General features: G+C 34.2%; 1 protein-coding gene across 2 annotated transcripts in view; it reads right to left on the minus strand.

Moving 5' to 3' along the window:
- DGKB (diacylglycerol kinase beta) overlaps positions 1-20,605 on the minus strand; it is a 368,802-nt gene that overhangs the window by 57,030 nt on the left and 291,167 nt on the right. For both annotated transcript variants that reach the window (XR_007378050.1, XM_048950623.1), the window contains 2 exons: positions 6,089-6,209; positions 4,028-4,088 (listed from right to left, as the gene is read on the minus strand). Coding sequence is in view for 1 of the 2 variants with exons in the window: in XM_048950623.1 (XP_048806580.1) it covers positions 4,028-4,088; positions 6,089-6,209 (182 nt within the window). In the remaining variant the exon portion in view is untranslated. The remainder of the gene's footprint in view (positions 1-4,027; positions 4,089-6,088; positions 6,210-20,605) is intronic.

Below are 20,605 nucleotides of genomic sequence, written 5' to 3' on the forward strand. Positions count from 1 at the left end.
TAAAAAGTCCTGATGGCTAAAGCTACAGGTTTATTGAATTAACTTGAGAGTCTTTGAAGTTTCATTACTATTAATGACCTGTTTGGAGATCAGGTGAAACCATAGATATCTTTCATGTTGCTATATTTGTCTGGGAGAGCTCTGATAGAATTTCCTCCTCAGCTAATCAGACAAGATGTTTAACATAACATTAACATTATCATCTTTCCTTGTCCCAAAGACCTTTCTATTAAAAAAAAAATGCAGTGAAAACAATACAATTTGATGCTCAGATTCTGCATCTTATTATACTGGAACAAAGTGACTTTGTCAGACTGTAGTCTCCATGTGTTCAACATATTCAGTAATTCTGGATGTTTATTAGATTTTTAGACTGAGGCAACTCACAGAGTCTATAGGAATACATTCATGCTCTCTTTTGGGGATGCTAGTTGATTGTGCAGTATGAGAACATGAGATAATAAAAGAACAACACAGCAACTTTTTAGTACTAAAACTGACCGCAGGAATGAACAATCACAGACCATAGCTTCTGGGGAATCACTGCATTTTTATATTTCACATCTTTTTCTTTTCTTTTCTTTTCTTTTCTTTTCTTTTCTTTTCTTTTCTTTTCTTTTCTTTTCTTTTCTTTTCTTTTCTTTTCTTTTCTTTTCTTTTCTTTTCTTTTCTTTTCTTTTCTTTTCTTTTCTTTTCTTTTCTTTTCTTTTCTTTTCTTTCTATATATATATATATATATATATATATATAAGAGAGAGGGAGAGAGAGAGAGAGAGAGAGAGAGAGAGAGAGAGACTATACTGTCATTTTAGGGATGCACAGTCTCTGTGTGTGAGAAAGGACAGGAGAAGTAGGAAAGGTAAACTCGTTGATTTCTTTGGTGGGAAATAGACTTCCAAGCCTGTATGAGGAGCCTGCATCCCATATATAAATAGAGATTTAATATAGCTTAGTATGGATAATGGAATATAGCAAGAGATTTTTGATTAGGTTGAACCTGATTTCTTGAGAAATCATTTGCAAAATGCTGTCATTAGTACCAAAACATGAAGAAGAAACAGAAAAGGACTTCTGAGCTCAGCCACTTGCAACCTTGGGCAAGGTTGATTGAAAACATACTGACTGTATTGATTTCCTACTTGATCTCTCAAATTTTTTTAGGTCAGACCCTAAAACTACTGAACTTAAAGGAAACCAAAATTCCTGATGTTACTATGTCAAAATCAAATGTGTTATTTCAGCTTTTGAAAGTATATTGGAGGGGGAGAGAGAGCAGTCTTTTTTTCAGCAACAGATTTATGTCTGGAGCATTCAAGAATCAAAAAGGTGAGGCTCAGCTCTTCTGCCTAACTGATGAACATGATCTGTGTACATGAACTAACTGATGTGCATAGAACTTGTATACACAAGCAGACTAGTACTGAGTTGGGACAGTAGCTTCTGTTCTGTAAATCACACAGATAGTAAACTAATAAGGGCTTTCCTTCAGCATCCTTATGTGAAGCATGGGAATGTCCCCCATATGTTGCAATGCATGGTGTATGAATGCCAGCACCTTCTTATAATGGCCTCAGTTCCTTGTAAGATTTAAGGAAATACATTTACTAAGAGTGGAAATAAAAGGAAAAGAAAACTCATACATCATCTAAGAAACAAAACTCCTGGATTTCTCCATCTGAGCAAGTTGTTTTCTGTTTAATTGGTCATTTGCTTGAAGGTAACTTTGGGAAAAAGCTGCAATTTTTGTTTCCAGAGAAGACAAAAATTCACAATTCTTATGTTGGTCTCATCATACTTTTTCTGAAATTTGAGCTCTTTCTAGTTCAAAAAGCAGGCTACCTAGCTGGCTATGCATAAGAATCAATTGTTATGATTTTATATTTTTTCAGACTAGTTCTGGATACACATTACAGAGATCTTTCCTATATTTATATGGTCAAGTACATTTTGGCTTCCAAGGACCCTTCTGAAACACACACTCAGAAATCAAATCTAACATCTATTTTTGGCATTGTCACAGGAGCAATTTCTAGTACTTTGCAAAAAAGGAAAAACTTCAGCATACTGATGGAGAGAGGAGAGGTTGCACTATATCTTTTTTCTTTGTGTGAAATTTAGAGGGGCAATAATGTGAGGAGCAACTCCATAAATACATTAAGATCCTCAGAAGAGACATAACAAACAAAATATTTCCTAAAAAATGAATAATGTAACATGAAATACTTATTCTGGACCTAAATTCATAGTGGTGCAGTATCACAGAAAAGAAGTAGCTCTTCTCATATGAAAGAAATACAGTCTACAGTGAGGTTTTTTTTTTTACATAACACAAAGTAGTTTCTTTATGGTGTTATATCACAAGGGATATTTTCCACAGGAAAGTATATGCTACTTCTATCCCATGTAAAAAGTTTACTTTGATTGGACAGGAGTAATTATCAGCAATAATTTACTGTAAGGCAGTAACTGAAATGTAAAAACTCTATTCTCTATTTCCAGATTTGTCCTAAGTCGTGCAGGCAGCTTCTGTTAGCATTATTATCAGATAGCAGGGATTTTGTACAGAGCAAGAAATCAGGACAAAAAAAGCATGCCTCATTGCCAGCATCCTTCCAGAAGTTATCTTCTGTAATCTGTAACTGAAAAATTATGTTTTTCTTGAACAAGTAAATGCTGTGTGCAGCACTGTTCTGCAATGAACCACTTGTGTAGAAGAGGTAAAGGTAATGACATCTAACTCCAAAAAGTTTATTGGATTACATCAGGAAATCTCCACTATTCTGCCTGTTCTGTAAACACAGTGTGTGTTTACACAGTTCCCTTCTCATTGCAGTACCTTAGTACTCACCACAGAGAATTAGATTTTAGGCACTTTCCCATGGTTCAGCTGTACACTACAGAATATCCAGCAAACCTGGACTATCACAACTCTTCATTCCTCTTAGTCTATACGTTACCAGCTTCCAGGCTTGATAGCACATTACTGAAAGTGCTCCCTTTAATTTCTCTGTGTTGCCTTTATCTTTACTAGAGACAATGATAATGAAAGTGATCCAGAACCTAAATTTGGATAATGACTCTCTGCTGTGGTGTAATACCTTCTTCTTTGGCACATTACTGTCATTTACAAAGTGTATGGTGACAGAGACTCAGTTACTTAACAGTACAGATTTTCTTTAGTAAAAGTCAGTAAAATTGCATACTAAAGTACATTACTATGACTATATACAACAACGAAAAGCTTAAAACTCTGCAACATCTTGATCTGCTTCATTACTCTCTGTAATTTAATCAAAGACAGATGACAATGGAGAGCTCTTAGTGCTCTACCTTTGTTGTGCTGCTCCCTCAACTGAACAGTGTAACCAGTTCCATAAAGAATCTGCAGTGAGCAAGCTTTTTCCTATTTGTTCAAATTTGGAGGAATGGATTTCTTCCTCCTGTTTATTTGCCTTCATTTCTTCTTTAAACCAATTTTTAATTATTATTTCTGTTGTACAATTCAAACAGTACAGCCAAGGCTTCAGCTTTAAATACAATGTTCTTGCTATGAACTCTCAAACACACAAAGGAAATCTTGCCTGAATTTTTACAGTATAATTATTTACTTATTAGCATCAAAACTCACATTGGTTCTTCCTCAGTAATGCAACAAGAGACTATAAAAATAATACAGCATCAGAAATAAATGATCACATTGCATAAAGCTATGCACCCTGTATTTTCCAAACTTTTGAAATAACTGACCTTTTATTCCATCCTAGCCTGTAGAAAAAACAACATGATAAATTGAAAAGGCAGTAGGTGTTGAGCTATACAATAACAGCATATGAACATGTTAGTTAAGTAATTGAATTAATAATGGTAAGGGTTGTCTCTTAAACTGAAAGATCTTGTTTCCTTCATTTCAAGGACTGACATTAAATAAATCAGTAAATATAAGTGACTATGGTAATTTTTGTGATTACAAAATAAAGTTTATGTACATTTTATTTAGTCCTCATCCCATCAATAACTGTATCCTTACCGTGCAGGGGGTTTGCATCCAAGGTTCCCCATCTATCTGCATAGGCAGAGACTTGCTGGTCCTAAAGTGATATATTTCATAAAATAAGAAAATGCAACTGGACAAAATTGAAATATGTACTTTTAAGGAGATATATGTGATGGCACACACGTATATACCAGATTTACCCAAGATTCTAGGTAATCTCCAACATGCTTACAAAAGTAAACCAGTTGCTTAGTAGGCAGACACCTTGCACACACATCTTGCTAGACTCTACTGTCTCATGAGAGAATAGTCTTCAATTTGTGAAATGAAGAGAGAATTATGCAGCAACTTCAAGAAAAAACTATTTACAGGAAAATTAAAAACACGGAAATCTGTTGCTATTATTTTTTAAATTTAGACTGAATACTGTAAAGAAAAGAACTAAATCTTAACTCTAATATTGCTTTACTAAAATCATGAAAGATATTTTTATGCTTGTGCCTAACAGCAGGTTAGACAGATCAGTAGCCACATACAGTTCTACCGTGTTCAGTAGATTTAATTTACCATGTTATAAATTGTTAGTAAAGGGTCAGTGATTTTAATATTAATGTTCAGATAGTATTCCATGCCTACTTTTGGGTTCCATACTTAGAAAAGCATAGATAAATGATAAAAAGAAAATAAAATTTAAAAATGATGATCTTTTAAATGACCTTTTCCAACTCTATATTTCTGTGTTATAGTCAGACCGTGTTATAGTCTGGACAACTCAATATAACACGGAAGAATCAATTCTAACAGTGGAAAAATGAGTCAGTTGATCACTCATGATCAGTGGAAATTCTATGTCAGACATTATTTTAAAATGACCAGCAGGTTGTAGTGTTAACCACAGTCATCAACAGCCAGAAGAAAAAGAAGGAAAGAATATTTAATGAAGTCTCACATAAGTTTGAAATAATTCTAGCTCTTTTGCAGTTCTTGTTGATTTGGGATTATAAATATGGTATCATGGTATCCAGGGAAGATGGGAATGAATGACTCTGCATTCTCATTTCTCTTCCTCACCCTCATGAGAGAGTAATTTGAAGCCAGGATCACCTGGTCCTTGAGAATAGTCTCAAAAATAGGCCACAAGCTTCAGGAATTCCTGAACTATCTTTAAGTTTTGACTTCTACTCTTTCTGTTAATTATCATACTTTATATCCAATTTCAGTCTTGATCCTTTCATTCTATAACTTTTGACTTAACTATTAAAATTTTGCAAAATTCTTCCTGAAAAACTCTGTACTGATGAAGTTGAATGCCTTTCTCTTTTCCAGCCCTTATTTAATCCAAAAGTTAGAATAATTATTTTTTCCTTAAGAGTGCATCCAAACTTCCTCTGTGGTAAACATACTGGTCACTGTTAGCATAGTAAGTGATAAAATGTAGCTAAATTAATCCGCTCCACTGCTCACAGCTTACACATATCAATGTATTTATTAGTAGTAACTTACAGCGTTCAATAAATAACAAATAAATTTAAAAGAGAGCACTTTGACTTCCATGGATCAAACAAGTGCTTTATAAATACTAATTGCGTACTACTATTCTCTGGTGAGAAATGCATTACAAATGGGTTAAAATGTGTCAAAGTAACGTTAAATGCCTTTTTGCTCTAATCTGCACAGAGTGCAGTCTGTAAAATAAACCAGGATGTTCATACATTACTCCTTCTCCTCCAATTGTTTAACAATATTTCTTCATAGGTTGAAATGACAGTTAAACACAACATGCAAAAACTGAATGTAAACACCTTCTTCCCTTCCTTTTCCTCTTTCCCTCTTTTTCTTTCTCTCTTTGCTTTCTTTCTTTCTTGCTTTCTCTCTTTCTTTCATACAGTTAAAGCAAGAAAGATGTATGGGCACAGAAAAATGAATAGAATACATTTGATATATAAATTGATACTCTCACAAGCATTAAGTTCAGTAATTATAACTATTACACTGTTAAATAAACTGTAGTGGTGAAATATAAATATCAATTGATAATATATAAAACCTTATTGTTCAATACAACAGTGTAGGGCAAATTAGATATGTCAATACCTGATGACAACGGATGAGCACTGGGCAAGCCTTCTTCCAGCACTTTTCAGACCTGTGTATATTTGACCCATCTCCATGGCTCCTTCCAGACCAACTACTTCCATAAGCTGGTCACTAAGATCTGAAAAAGTTGAAAAAATTGCATTTGGTCTAGACATGATTTTGACAGTTTTCATCCTAACTAGCAAGCTGGTCAGAAGACCAGCTATATATGATAATAGATAAAAAAAAAATGATATGAACTGCCTTTTCTAATCACTAAGAAGTGATTTCAGTTTTAAGTTTTGGAGCATCGGGGCCTGTTGGTACACTATTCTAAAATACCTTGACCAGAATGATTCTAAAACACAATAATACACTCCATGACTTGTTTAAATTCATACACAGAAAGAAAAAATCTCTCAGCAAATGAGAAAAAAGGAAATGCTCCTTTTCATAGAATGAAATTTTTGCAGCTTAGAATTTTTTATGCTTATATTTACAGATTTATTGTTTCAATAGATATTTAAAATCTGACAAAGGAAAAATCAGTGCCCCATACAGTGCTAGTATCTTTTTCCAGACAATGCATACAACTGTAACTCAGACCTTGTGTGCATGCATTATTATTGTTTTTAATTATGAGACCATATATATATACATATTTTTTTTTAATAGGATTTTTGCTCCAATTAGCGTATAGATTCAATGCAAAAAGGGCAGGAAAAACTCCTATCAGCAATTATTTTGATGCCCATACTGCATTTTGATTACATAGCATTTTGACATTACATTTCCAATAACATGTAAATAACATGTAAATATTGTACTTGTCAAAATAAATTTTAGTTTGTTTGACTTCAAGGAGTGAGGACAAATTTTGTCTAGAATTTTGGATACAAACAGAAATACAGTCAGTATCTTAAACAGTATTATAGCAATCTGGTTTGAAAAGCAAAAAAGTAAGGTAATGAAATATTATCCAGAAATAAATAAGGTGCTTTGTATGAAATACATAATACGCTCTGGTTTCAATACATGCTGCCAAGACCAGATGGACAAGCAAAAAAAATTTTTTAGCTTTATATCATGTATGTTTTATAGATTAGCTGTTAATATCCCCGTTTCCAAAAGATAGGCTACTTGGTGAAGCAGAGCCATGAGCTAAAATGCTAGTCTATCATCACACTAAAGAAAACAAAGATAGGAGAGCACATTATTCTTTGTGCATTTTAAATGTGTCATATTTTAATGAAGGTAGAATTTCATGCTAATTATCATATCTGTAATTCTAGTCCAAAGTTTCAAATTGAGTCTTTTCTGTTCACTTCTTTGGGCTTTGAAAGAAGATAATTAACCAAAAGAAATATTGTTATAGGGGAAAAAATATATATATTAAAATCAAATAAGATTTATGGTCTGGGTTATTCTGCTTCCAATCAGAAAATCAAATGCTATCCAGTGCTTTCGTTTTCTTAATATTCTTTGCCATTTTGATTTTCCCATCACAGTGAAATGTACCACATGATATTAATGGAGCAAAAATAAACTGTATAATTTACAATTAAAGAACAAAACAAGATGGCAAAATATTTTAATACAATAGGATTAATTTTAACAATTAATTATTATAGTTAGTATCTCTATAAAACATGTAAATCCAATTCTGCCTGTTGAGTTTTCTGTTGAATTGTTTAAAGGACTGTATTCTCTTTAAATATTTTCCTTGAGTTACTCATACACTTTTAACTTAGATTTAAACAAATTCTGCTTTTCTTGATAATCATAGATTTAAATGGGAAAGTCTCACTAATTTACAAGAGCACACAAAACTTTATAGAGGCACTAAATCATTAAAATGATTCCAGCCAAAGAAAACATCAAATTCTTTTTCATTTGGTTATTAGAAAATGGTTATTTTTTAAATGGGAGAATAATTAAGAACAGATTTTTATTACTGACAGCTCAGGCAACATATGCAAGATTCAGAATAGTGACATTTGCAGTGATATAAATTTGATGCATCATTTTTCAATAGCTGTAAGACTAGTGCCAGTAACAGCAGGTAACTAAGGGCCAAACTCTGCCCTTTGATCCATATCACACATCTCCAAAAATGTAGTGTATTAAACATTGGAAGATGGAACTAATTAATACTCCTATCTATCAAAAAAAGTGAAGTATTTTCTAAAAGTTAGCATTTACCATATTACATTCTCAAAGCAGAGTTATTTTAAGCAAAATATGAGTATTTTTAGAATCAGACTTAAATTAGACATAACCTCCCTTCAGAAGCAGTAAACATTAAATGCAAAATGTAATTTGGAAATTTGGAAAACTTAACTTAGGGCTCATTAGTATTAGCACTGTTGCTAACATATTCAACCTGATGGTTTTGTGTGCAACATTCATTTCAACAAATCCTTGAGCTAAATTACTTCGATAAGAACTTAGGGTGAAAAAAAGCTGTGCAGATATTCTAGTCCAGTTCCTCAAAGGTGTTACATAAGCTTGGGTACACTGCTTGAATATAAAGGACCAAGACATCAATGAATGAATTGCATTTGTCCTTAAGAGGTCCTCACCAACAACTCTGAAAGAAATTAAACTCTCTTAAACATGGTCAAGACTTCTTTTAAATTAAAAGATGGGAAAAGCAAAGTCATTCTTCATTCTGGTATGATTTCTCAGAAGAACCCGTGCTGGGCTATGTACTGCTCAACATATTCCCCTAAATAGAGTCTGGGAACAGAACCAGATAGCGAGATACCGAGGATTCAACAAAGTAAAAATAATGGCCAGTTATAAAAACTGTATAAGAATTTCACACTACAGAGTAACAGGCAACAAGAAGGCAGAAAATTGAATACATGCAATCTAATGCCCATTAAAGGAAACAGAGCTAACTGACAGAGCTAATGACATGTGTAACCTGTTATATTCATGCATATTTAGAAAGAAACGTGTGTCCATGTGTATATGTCTATATGTATATGTTATATGGGTTACCACTGTCCTGCAGAAATTAAGATTATGTAGTTACTGTGGCTACTTCTATGACAATATCTGCTTGATGCTCAAAACTGATTTAAAAAAAAATCCTATTAAATATTATGACTGGTACTTCCATGTACTACAGAGTCTGTAGCTACAGTTGATCAACAATGCATAGAATGACATGAAAGAGATGAAAGAGAAAAAGGCAACCAGACACAGTAAGAAATATCTTCTGTATGAAAAGAATTTAGACTAGGATCCTTCAGGAAGGAAGATGAACGGAGGAAAGATGATATAGGTAGAGAAAATCTTAGGTAGCATGAACTAGGTAAACACAGTACTGTTATTTAGCATTTCTCTAAAATCAAAAACCAAGGAATGTCATATCTCTTCTGCAACAAACAGGAAAGCCTTTTTACACAATATTCTGTTAAATCATAATACCATACTAGTCTTAAAAAATTTCTAATTCACAAATTGATATAGATCTCGCAGGGTACCTTAAAAGATATATCAGTGTAAGTTTGCCCTCTTATGCTTTATTTCTAATCATGCAACACAAGCTGGTGCTAGAGGTCAGATACTGAGAAATGCAAACTTGTAAGTTGACCTAGTGGCACTGTTCTTGTTGCCTTCTTATACTTTTATTCAATTACAGTTCAGAATAATGAATGGACTTGTTCACTAAACATCTTGGTGGTCCTGTGTGGAATCAGAAGTTGGACTCAGTGACCTTTACAGGTCCCTTCCAACTTGGGATATTCTATGATTCTCTGACTTATAACAGGTTATAATGAGGATTTTCCTATGACACTTGTGAAAACTGTGCCTGTGACCTAATTCAGAAAGTTGTTTCATTTTGATCCTCAAATTGTATTCTAAAATTACATGCTACCTGTGTCTATCAAGTATAGATTATAAACTATTTCTTTTTAGGCAAATTGTATTTTTAGGCAGGTTGTATTTCTTCTGTCTTCTACAAATTTTATTCTAAAGATAATTTATTCCATTTATGACTGCATTGATCAAATTTTCTGCATGCTACAATGCACGTTTCAGCTATTGCAACAACAAACCAAGTGACTTCATGTGTCTCTTCATATTAGCCCCTGCAGCACACAAAGGCAACTGTCCCAAAGCAGCACTGTTGGCAGCAGCTGGTCACTGACATGCAGGGGAGCATCTGACCTCTTACACTCATCCCTGATGGGAAGGATGAAATCTCTAGGTAGATGACTGTCCTTTTCCTCCCATCAGGCAGCAGGAGTAATAGAAGTCCAAACAGAAACTTACAGAAATGGCAGACAAAACACTATCCGTGAATACAAGTCCTTTACAGTACTGCCTAGGGCATGAAGAAACACACTTGGAGACTTTAAAGTTTCCTAGCAAGGCGTTTACATTTTCCATTAGCTTGGCATTAGTTGAACACTTCAATATTCAAAGTGAATACACAATAGGAGAACACGTTTCGAAGGAAAGAAAAGTGGGGTAGTGAGTAGAAGCAGCATGATTAGAAATCCTGATTTACATAGAGAACTTTGCCTCTGTAATGGAACTGATTTTGATATCCCATTTATCTCTGCAATATATAAATATTGCTGTCCTGGCAAGAGATTGAATGACTATTATAATTCGGGGTTACTGCACTCAGGCACATTTGCATAGAAACACTGTTGGTCAGTGGTAAATCTGTCTCTGGCAGCAGTTTGTCTTCAGAGAGAAGGGACTCCACGGCTTGCTAAATGTAATCAAATCCTGGTAATCATCACACTGGAAATTTGTTGGCCCAAGTTACAAAAATGGATAAGAATATGAAAACTGGTGTGATGCCAAAGGATCCTTGAAAACCTCCTGAGCTCAGTGGTCTGCACCACACAAATACTTCAGTATCTTCTCAGAACACCGGATGTATTAAAACTACTGTTTCCCATTGTGCAGGAATTTAGGGTCACTTCCATGACCATTGTACACAAAGCTCAAGGTGCATTTAATGCCACAAAGCTCATGATTTCAAATGAACAGCTTTTTCTAGATTCTAGATTCCTGGTTACAAGAAATCACTAAGTCAAAAGCATTCTATGCATTCTGTTTTATTGTTATGCTACTTGAGAAGCTACCTGAAGTAACATATGCCTCAATGTTTACAACTATATTTCAGAGTTGTACCTAGAGGACCACACAATGTCAAGGCTCTGTTAACTTACTGATTCACAGACACATAACAAGAAAAAGATTTTACATCCAAGAGTTTATAGCATAGACAAATAAAGCAGACAAAATATGGGGGAAAAGTAATATTATCATGCCAATTTTACCAAGTGGAAATTGTGCACAGTTTTAGGTTCTGTAAAAGGTTCGTCCTCAGCTGGATATATTATGTGTGACCCAGGAGAGTCATAGTATTTTTGCTGCTATATAAAGCATTAGGATCATGAATTTGCAGAAATTACTGGACAAGTTCACACATGAAAATTTGTATCAGACAGGAACTAAATCAACAACACTCTAATTTCAAATTCTATTCTCCCTCTTAACATTGATGTTAGCATAGATATCAAGTCCTATGTCTTTAATACTAGATCCAGTTTTTGACTATTTTGAGTTTGCTTGTAAACACAAAAAACTTCAGTTGGTTCCATACATTATGACAGTATTGATTCCCAATTCAAGTCTTTACTCTGGCCTTCATATTTTCTCCTGCTGCTAAAAATAAACAAAACAAGTCTGCCTCTTAATGTGAGGAAAAGAAGAAATACCACTTCTGTAATATCCACCCTAGCGAGATACTCATAGCATGATAATGAACTAAGCAGATATTTTATACTTATATAAACATACAGACAATCACACAGACATTTTATACCTATAAGTACATACACACACTTGATATATATCCAGATATATACACTTCTAAGCAGTACAGTATATTTTTGCTTTACCATCTGAATTAATGATATACTCTAAATGAGGTAAAACTGAAAGGCTGCTGCTTTGGATATTTAAAATGAACGCAGTTAATAAAATCCTGACTCTGCTGAATTCAGTGGCAAAACTCTCACAGACTTCAGCAAGGCCCAGTATTCACCCAGTGTCTTCTGTCTTGCATCATGGCACCACGGAGGCTCTGCCTCATTTGGAACTGACGCAGTTCAGCCTAATACTGTGTATTGGACCTTTTTCTTCCCCCATATATAATTATTTCTGGAATCCCATTAATCATGGAGTGACAAGCTTCCCCCCAGAAGTAGCAGTGCAAAGAAGAAATAATCAGTCCTTCTAATTGAATATTACATGGAACTTTTTAACATGCACAAAAGGCTTTTGTAAAATGCAAGTGAACTTCTTTAAGCTTACAAGGGGAAAGGACAGGAAAATTCTTAAGAGAAACTGCCTTGATTAATAGTAAAAGAATAAAAATAGGAAAAATCCCCAACCACCCCAGAGCATTCAAATTAAATAGCTTCAACCCAAACCTTCTCCCAAATACCAACGATCAGATGTTCAACATTTGAAACAAGAGGTTTCATCTTCCACTTCAGGAGATCATTATGGGTAAGTCTTTCATGGTAAAGCTGGGCAGACAAAATGTATTCTTTTTTTATAGATTTACTCTTTTAATAGTTTGAGGTACAATTGCATTGAACATTCTGCTGCACCAAAAAGCCCCCTATTATTTTAATCTGTATTCTTTTAAAAGTTATTTGTTCAAAAGGATTTCACTCTGTTACTCTTATACTCCCTTCATCCAACAGAACAAAAGCTGTTCTATGAAAGGAGTCTAAACTTGGACAAACCGTAAAAAAAGCAAAAGTTCCTCTCTGTTTTTATCAAATTTGATTGCTGCAGCTGTTCCCAGTTTCTGTATTTTAAAAATAGCCTTATTCAGTGCCTTGTTGGCTAAAGGCCAGAGTACCATTAGAACATGCTGTACGGAAAACCTCTATTCAGTTACAGATACAGAAATATATTTAAGATCAGTGGGGGTCATCTGCAGCAAACACTTGTATGGGGGAAAATGGAATTTTAATGTGCTTGGATTGCTCACCACTTTTAACAGATATTTAAGAACTTCAAACCGGATATCTTTCTATTTGTATTGGTATTCTCAGTTTACTGAGCATCAGGTACAATACAGTATGAGCAAGTCAAGATCATTTAAACTAACAAAAATAGATCTAATTCTCAAATTACTTCTTAGTAGTTCTGGCATTCACTTTAAGTGGCTCCTAGTAATATTGGATATTTGATTAGCCTATAAAAATGCCACAGCCTAGAAAAGAAAAATACAGTAATATTGATGGAAATGTAGAAAACTGATCAATGGAAACCAGCTTTGATTTGTACATTTCTAGTACTGACAAGGGATAAATGTTCCCCTTCCTGCAGAGTAGCAAACTCTAATAATGGCATTATTTATTCAGCAAGGAGGTTTTTTTTGTTGTTTGTTTTTTGAGTTTTTTTTTTTTTTTTTTTTTTTGCTTACTTTCTTTCCTTTTTTCCCTCTTTTCTCTACTTTTCTTCTGTGCAGTAGTGATTTTGGCCCAAAAACCCATAACCTCCTTAAAGATTATCATTACTATTTCTCTCCATAAGAAACAGTTCCATTTTCATCCTCTACTGTGTTGACACTCCATGTTGTTTGAAAATCATAGTATGAAGAATGGATAGTGGTTTGAACAACAGCAGTTTGTTAAGTTATTAACCTTAAGCCTAACCCTGGAAAATTATTCTGAATGTCACTGAGATGCATGATAGATCAAAATTTTTAGCTCTTTATGAGGGTTTAAAGTGTGTATGTCAGAGTGCTCAAAGCTACATTTTTCAACTGCAGCTGAAACTCGTGGTCCAGCTCCTGCTGGAGGCAAAGGCCTGTGGAATTGACACACTTTCTTCTTAACTCGTTGTTTGAGGGGGACACAAGCAGCACATATGCTACCTCTAGGACTGAGCAAGAGCAATTTCTACCCAAGGCTCAGTTCTCTTTTCAGTATGGACAATGCAAACTTGAATATAGCAGTCAACACATCTGGAGTTAATGAAAAAACAACTTCTGTAGTTAATTCTCAACCCAGTTGCATTTGGACAATTCTAGAGGGTGGACAAAATTGGTTACTCACTGGCATTGTGACAGGATGGCACTTCAATAAAGGCTTTCTAGGTTCCAACTTCATTGGCACAAACCTCATGGAATACAAGTTGGAAATAGTCATTCTGGATTTGTTTTTATTTTATTAAAACAGTTATTCACTGGAAAGGGTGGGAAGGTTGTTTCTTGTTTGTTTTTAGTTAAATACAGAAACTAATCCGGAAGGACAGAGGACTTCTCATGAACATTTCATGGAAAGGCTCACCTTCAAGGTTACTTTCAACAGAATAAGAGGAGAGTTCTTAATGTAATTTTGGTCTCTTCTCAAGAAATAATTTAGGGATGTATATTCAGAGATATCAAATGGACTTTATGTGAGTTGCAACCATGACTATGAAGAGTTCTGTTTATTCAGGCCTATCTCTATGGTAACTACTTTAGTATTCTGAAATCACATACCATAATTATCAAGCAAAATAAATATGAGTGAGTGCAACAAACAGGTTTTCATTTACATATTTAAGGGATCAAAAATCCAGCCCTATTTGTATAACGCACTGTGTGATCAATTTCGAAAAAAATATTTCATCATTGTAATTCATGCATGGTAATAGTAGTTAAGTGTTCTTTTCCATGACACTATTTTGCACTAGGATCAGCGGCACAAGGGGACTGGCAATATTCTAAAGGTATTAAAGAAAGAAGAAGATGCAGGTGCACTAATGAATGGATGGTCTTTGGATTACAGTATTTATGTCTGCTGTGCCGAACTAAACAGAAACCTAAACATCACACATACAAAGTGGTACAACAAGAACATCTGTGTTGGGGGGCTGAACTGGCATGGCTAATACCTTTAGTGCCAGGTGCAAGGAAATTTCAGTACAGCTTGAGTAATTTGACTGCTAGCATCTGTATATATCAGATTATCTTTCCAAATTTCACTGGAATGTTTATATAATACATCTGGCTTTAGATTCTAGCATACAAAAGGACAGGTTTTAATCCTATTCTTGGATCTCAACCTCTTTTTTCTCCCCTTTTTTTTTTTTTTTTTTTTTAGAAACATGTCCATTTCCCCAAGAAATTTTAGATTTTAATGGAAAGTCACCTTCTAAAAATCAACCTTCAAAATAAAAATGAAGATGAAGATTTTCATTTCAAATTCAAGTAACATACCTGTTTCATATAATGTCAATGGCATTTGGAGGAAGACCTGAAGAACCTAAAAGAACCAGACAGCTGGCTGGAACAATTGCTAGGAGATACCAAAACAGTCACTTATGATGTACTCATTGAAGTCCTATAATAATAGCCTTTGAAATATGAGAAATTCCTACAGAGTTCATTGAGGCCATGACCTCTTTCTGCATTAAGTGGCTCAGGTTCAATCTTTTATTTCTTAATTAGGCAAAGACTTCAGTACTCAAAGCTGAAAACTTACAAAATCACCAGTGGATCATGTCAATTCAGATGGAAGTTAATGACCATGAAATCAATAAAAGCAGAAGGTATTCTCAAGAAACAACTGGGAAGGAAACAAAAAGAAGAAATATAGGAATAAGACGACTGTACTTGTTCTCTAGGATGGGTAGATTTGTTGAAGCACTGTAAATGTGTTTGAACCAAAGACAGTCATGTTTATTCTGTCCAATATATTTAACAAGACCAATATTTCTACTCAGGACAGGAAGGAAATGTTGTCAGTAATAGAGCTGGACATGTTGAGCTTTGAAGGAATTCTTCAGAAAGACTTTTGGAAAACTATTTCTTTCTCTTGGTAGTTTTAATTCACCTCTTTCCATCCCCAGGCACTGATTAAACCTCCTGAACATGTCTAATACATAATCTAAAAATGAAAGGACAAATACACTTCTCTGTGAATTGGGAGTATGTTTCACCACACTGTAAATTATCTTTGCTAAAGTCTAACAAGGTGTGACAAAAATATAATAAATACAAACAAGTCCACAGGGAACATATGCAAAAACCATTTAAAAAGGTTGATTTTAGACAAAAATGCTGTAGCAAATTTTCAGTCCCTAGTTACTCATCTTTTCTTGCTGCTTCAATTCTAACGACAGATTCCTTCATTATTTTTTGACCTGATATGATACACCATCTGGTATAATTATGTTGCAAGTCTACATAAATAATTTGATGGTTGCTTTAAAATATATTTCATAAATTAGTATTATTATACATTAGCAAAACTCACTTCATTCAATTTCTACATTCTGTTGCTGAGCTATGACTTGCTGTGTGCCTGGAGGACCTGGGATTCCCAGACAGCCTTGCAGGTAGTGCTAAGTCATCATGAGCCCAAACAGTTTCCATAATCACACAAAATCCCATATGTTTAATTTATATTTATTATATACTGATAGACTATCCTACTGTTAGTCTAGAGTATCACCACAGACTTCCTAAGAACCACTGCCCTGTAGGAAGACGTTAAAGGCTATTGGTCCTGATAGATCTTTTTCAACAGATTATAAACCATTTGGCTGATGGAGTTACCACATAACAGGACAAATGGCTGTGGTTATTCAGGACCCATTTAAGAAGTGGATCATGTGTTCCTCTCATATGACATCTCAATCACACCCCAAAACATTTCTGGAAGTAGCTGGATTGTCATAATTATTCCAATTTACACACACATAGCTGTCAAGACCAGAGGAGAACATCCTATTGCTGGCCTCTGCAGAGAGACCTTTGTACCCACAGTTTCATCTATCAGTACATGGGATCTTCCACTATACTTACGTATACATCACCTGAGGAATCAGGTGGGAAGAGACAAAAGTCACTGACTGATTGGATACATGCCACAGTGTTGCTCCTCAACAAGTTACAACAAGCATGGAGTAATAGTGGAAAAAAATATATATATATATATATATATATGTATGCTGGTGATTAAAATGAGTATACAAAACAGCAGTTGGTCATGAGCAAACATTTTGCTGCTATGAAGACCCAGCTGCTGCTTTGGTTGGCTAAAATGAAAAAGGAACAATGCTTTAGAAGATCTCACAACTAACAGATAACATGAGAAAAACCCAAGATTTCCTCACAAAAGATGAATATTCAGTCTTTTTTTCAGCCAATCATAACACATCAAATTTCTTTGGGTCTAGAGTCCTAGGAAAGAGTGACACGCACTAAATGAAAATCTACTCACAGCTGCTGAAACCAGTTTATTCTGTATGCTTGTTTCGGTCTCATTAAATATTCATTTATTGATATTAGACTTATGAAAAATTTAAGCATAATTTTAATCCTCCCTTATATGAATAGGAGAAATTAAAGGAACTGGGAGTTCATCCTGATTTATAAGTATTAGTGGTACAGCTTCTGATATTTTCAGAAAAGGACAACAATATCAGAAATCAATGAAAAAGAATGTTTTGTACGATACCTAAGTATTTAAGTACAATATCAGCTTATACTAGTCATATTTCAAGAGTTGAGTTGAACGTTCTGTAATTGTGCCATCAACCCACATGAATCAAAGCTTTATTAAATAAAACTGTAAAAGCTGCCATTTGCTACTTTTAAAATATCTCATTTCTCACGTCATTTACTTGATAATGGTCACTAGAGTTACAAAATGCTAAAAATATCAATGCTCTTGAAAATCTTGTTTGGGTACTTATTGTAGAAGCTGAAGCATCTGTAACACTGTACGGCAGTTATTAGCTTCTTGTAATTTCTAGCAATGTTCTTTACGAAGTGGAAATAAATGGATTAGCATTTTGACTTCTTTTAAGTAAGCATTTTGTATACAATTAATATAAAAGGAATTACCAAATCAATTTGAGCTGTAAATTCAGAGTTTTTTTTTCCAAATTAAAAACAAACAAACAAACAAAAACAACAACAAAATCCAGACTCCAAGCTGCTGCTAAACCTAAAATCAATGGAATATGCAATGTATTTTGTTTTAATTAAAATGGAAATATATTGTCAAATTCAACAGACACGCAGAATAATTAAAAAGCAGAGTAAGAAAATCCTTCTAAAGTTAGCATTTGAAAAACACAAGTAACATTTTCCATAGTTCTTTATGCAAGGGAAATCAAAATCGAACTCAAACAACAAGCCTTCTCTCACAGAGAAAGTTCAACGAAAGTTTGACTCAACTAACATTCAGGCATAATGAGAACTCGACCCAGTCCTAAACCTTCTGAATAAATAGAAAAGTATTTTCTTAGAATAAAATAAATCTGTGCTATTTTATTTGCAACATAAAAAACAATCAAATAAAAAGACAAAAGGAGAGCAGTGAGGGAAAACAGTTACTTGTTAAGTCGAGATACTTTTTTCCATCATGTGTTTTCATCTAAAATATACTGGAACATGACGTTGCCAGTGACATTCCCAGTGTTTAAACAGTTCTTTATATCATCAAAGTACAATATACACATTGAAGTTTAAGGCACTTAACACAAAAAGTACAACATACAACACTAAGGAGCACGGAAAGTGGAGTTCACAAGAGTATTGAATTGAGGATAGGCTGTCTGAACACTTACACCTTCTATGCTTTGAGTTCTAATTCTCTAGCCTTGAAACCATTTTATTTTTTTTTTAAACTTACTTTTTACAGTCAGTGTACATAAAACACTTCATAAAATCAATTTACAGAATTATCCACGTGGATACAGAATAACATTTTCTTTTTTCTTGTTTTGTTTATCTCCTATAACTTATCATTCTCATTCAATCACAGTTTTAGCCTTTTATTGGTTAAAGCTGTTGGTTGAAGATTTAGTTAAAACATTATCAACAGAAAGTACTTGTTTGCCTGATCTCCATTACGTACAGATTTTCCTGCTGCAACACTCAAGCTGCAAAGGGTAAAACAAAGACTTCCTACTTTTTTTGTTCTATTTTACAGCATTTCACAAAATTGGACTATATGTTAAGCCTGCAATGTAGTACTTGAGGAATCACAACTAAAGCTAGTAACATGAAATACACATCTTTATGTGGGATCTGCTCCAAAGCCTGCCAGTGCAGCAGGAATGAAACGACCACTTTGTATTTGGTATCTTAACTGCCTAAGTGGTTTTAATACTATATGTGTAATATTACTAATGTAATAAAGGAACACTTAACCATTTTCATTTTATTTTAACTATTAATTGCAGAGTGACAAAGACAGAGGAACAAAAGTCAGAGGTTTTGAATTCTGCTCAGCTGGAGCACATTGTGTGATTTCAGGAAACTATACAGAATTACTGTGGGGCTGGAATTCTTCTGGCTCTTGAGGAAATAGGAATAAGTTTTTCTATAAGTTACCATAAAGGTTTCCAACAGCTCCAGTTTCACATATACAACCAATATTCATTGGTGATCACCAATGATGCACTGATCAGACTGTGGGCTCTCCAGGGCCCACATTTAGGGTTTTTTTTTTTTTTGTGCTATACTCTATTTCTTGTAATTCTGCTATCTGATTAGGCTCCATAGGAGGTACTGGAATATACATAAATAAAAAGCAAGAGAAGACGATTAAAAAAAATAATAATTGCTACTATTAATCTAAGAGATTGTGATATAAACTATACATTTCATATTGCTCTGTTAACTCCCAAGGGAGTCTGAGAGAACACATACGTGCATAAGCCAGTGTTATTGAACAGTGTTTCCTCATCTGTTTAGCAGAAATTTCATCCCAGTGCATACTGATGATTTACACTGTATTTTCCTTGGCTAACTTGTGAAATAATCCTTACTTCAGCTCCATCACTCAGCTTTCTTGCAAATGCCTGCTTATTTTTTGCAATTTTTTTTTCCATCTCTGGGAATTTTAATAGGCATGAGTGAATGAGCACAGTTATGAAAGAAATTCATAGGAAAACCCTGGAATTCAGTTATTAATCAGGCATATCATCTTCATGTCTTTCTCAAGCTGACTACTGCTTGGTCATCTGGATCATGCCAATGATCTCTTTCTAGTCTGACCACCATAAAGCCACTTGTACACAGTAGCATGGCTTGGCCTGTGAGTGTGCCTGCATCTCAATAGGACTATTCACATGAACAGATGTTACTCAATGTGAATACTGGTTGAAGCGTTAAGCCTGTCCTTGCTCTTCCTCTTGTTACAAACATCAGCTGCTCAGATATTCAGGCTCTTTTTTTATGGCTTGTTGCCATAAGCAAAGCATGTGGATTTTATCTTATTTTTTAAATCCACCATTCTTCTGTTGTAAACTAATGTTTTTATACTCCTCCCTAAAGTTTCTTCTATGGATGATGACAAAAGATTTAAGACCAGTTAGTTGTTCAGCATGAGATTTTGTGGCATTCATTAAACTCTGTCAGTCACAAATGAATATGGAAGTTATGTTGGACCAACATTGAATTTTTATTCTCCTACTATACAAAAAAACCTGATAAAGATGAAGAATGTTTGGCTTGATGTATCTTATTTTTAT

The sequence above is a fragment of the Lagopus muta genome, chromosome 7 (assembly GCF_023343835.1).
Source record: "Lagopus muta isolate bLagMut1 chromosome 7, bLagMut1 primary, whole genome shotgun sequence".
Classification (NCBI taxonomy): domain Eukaryota; kingdom Metazoa; phylum Chordata; class Aves; order Galliformes; family Phasianidae; genus Lagopus; species Lagopus muta.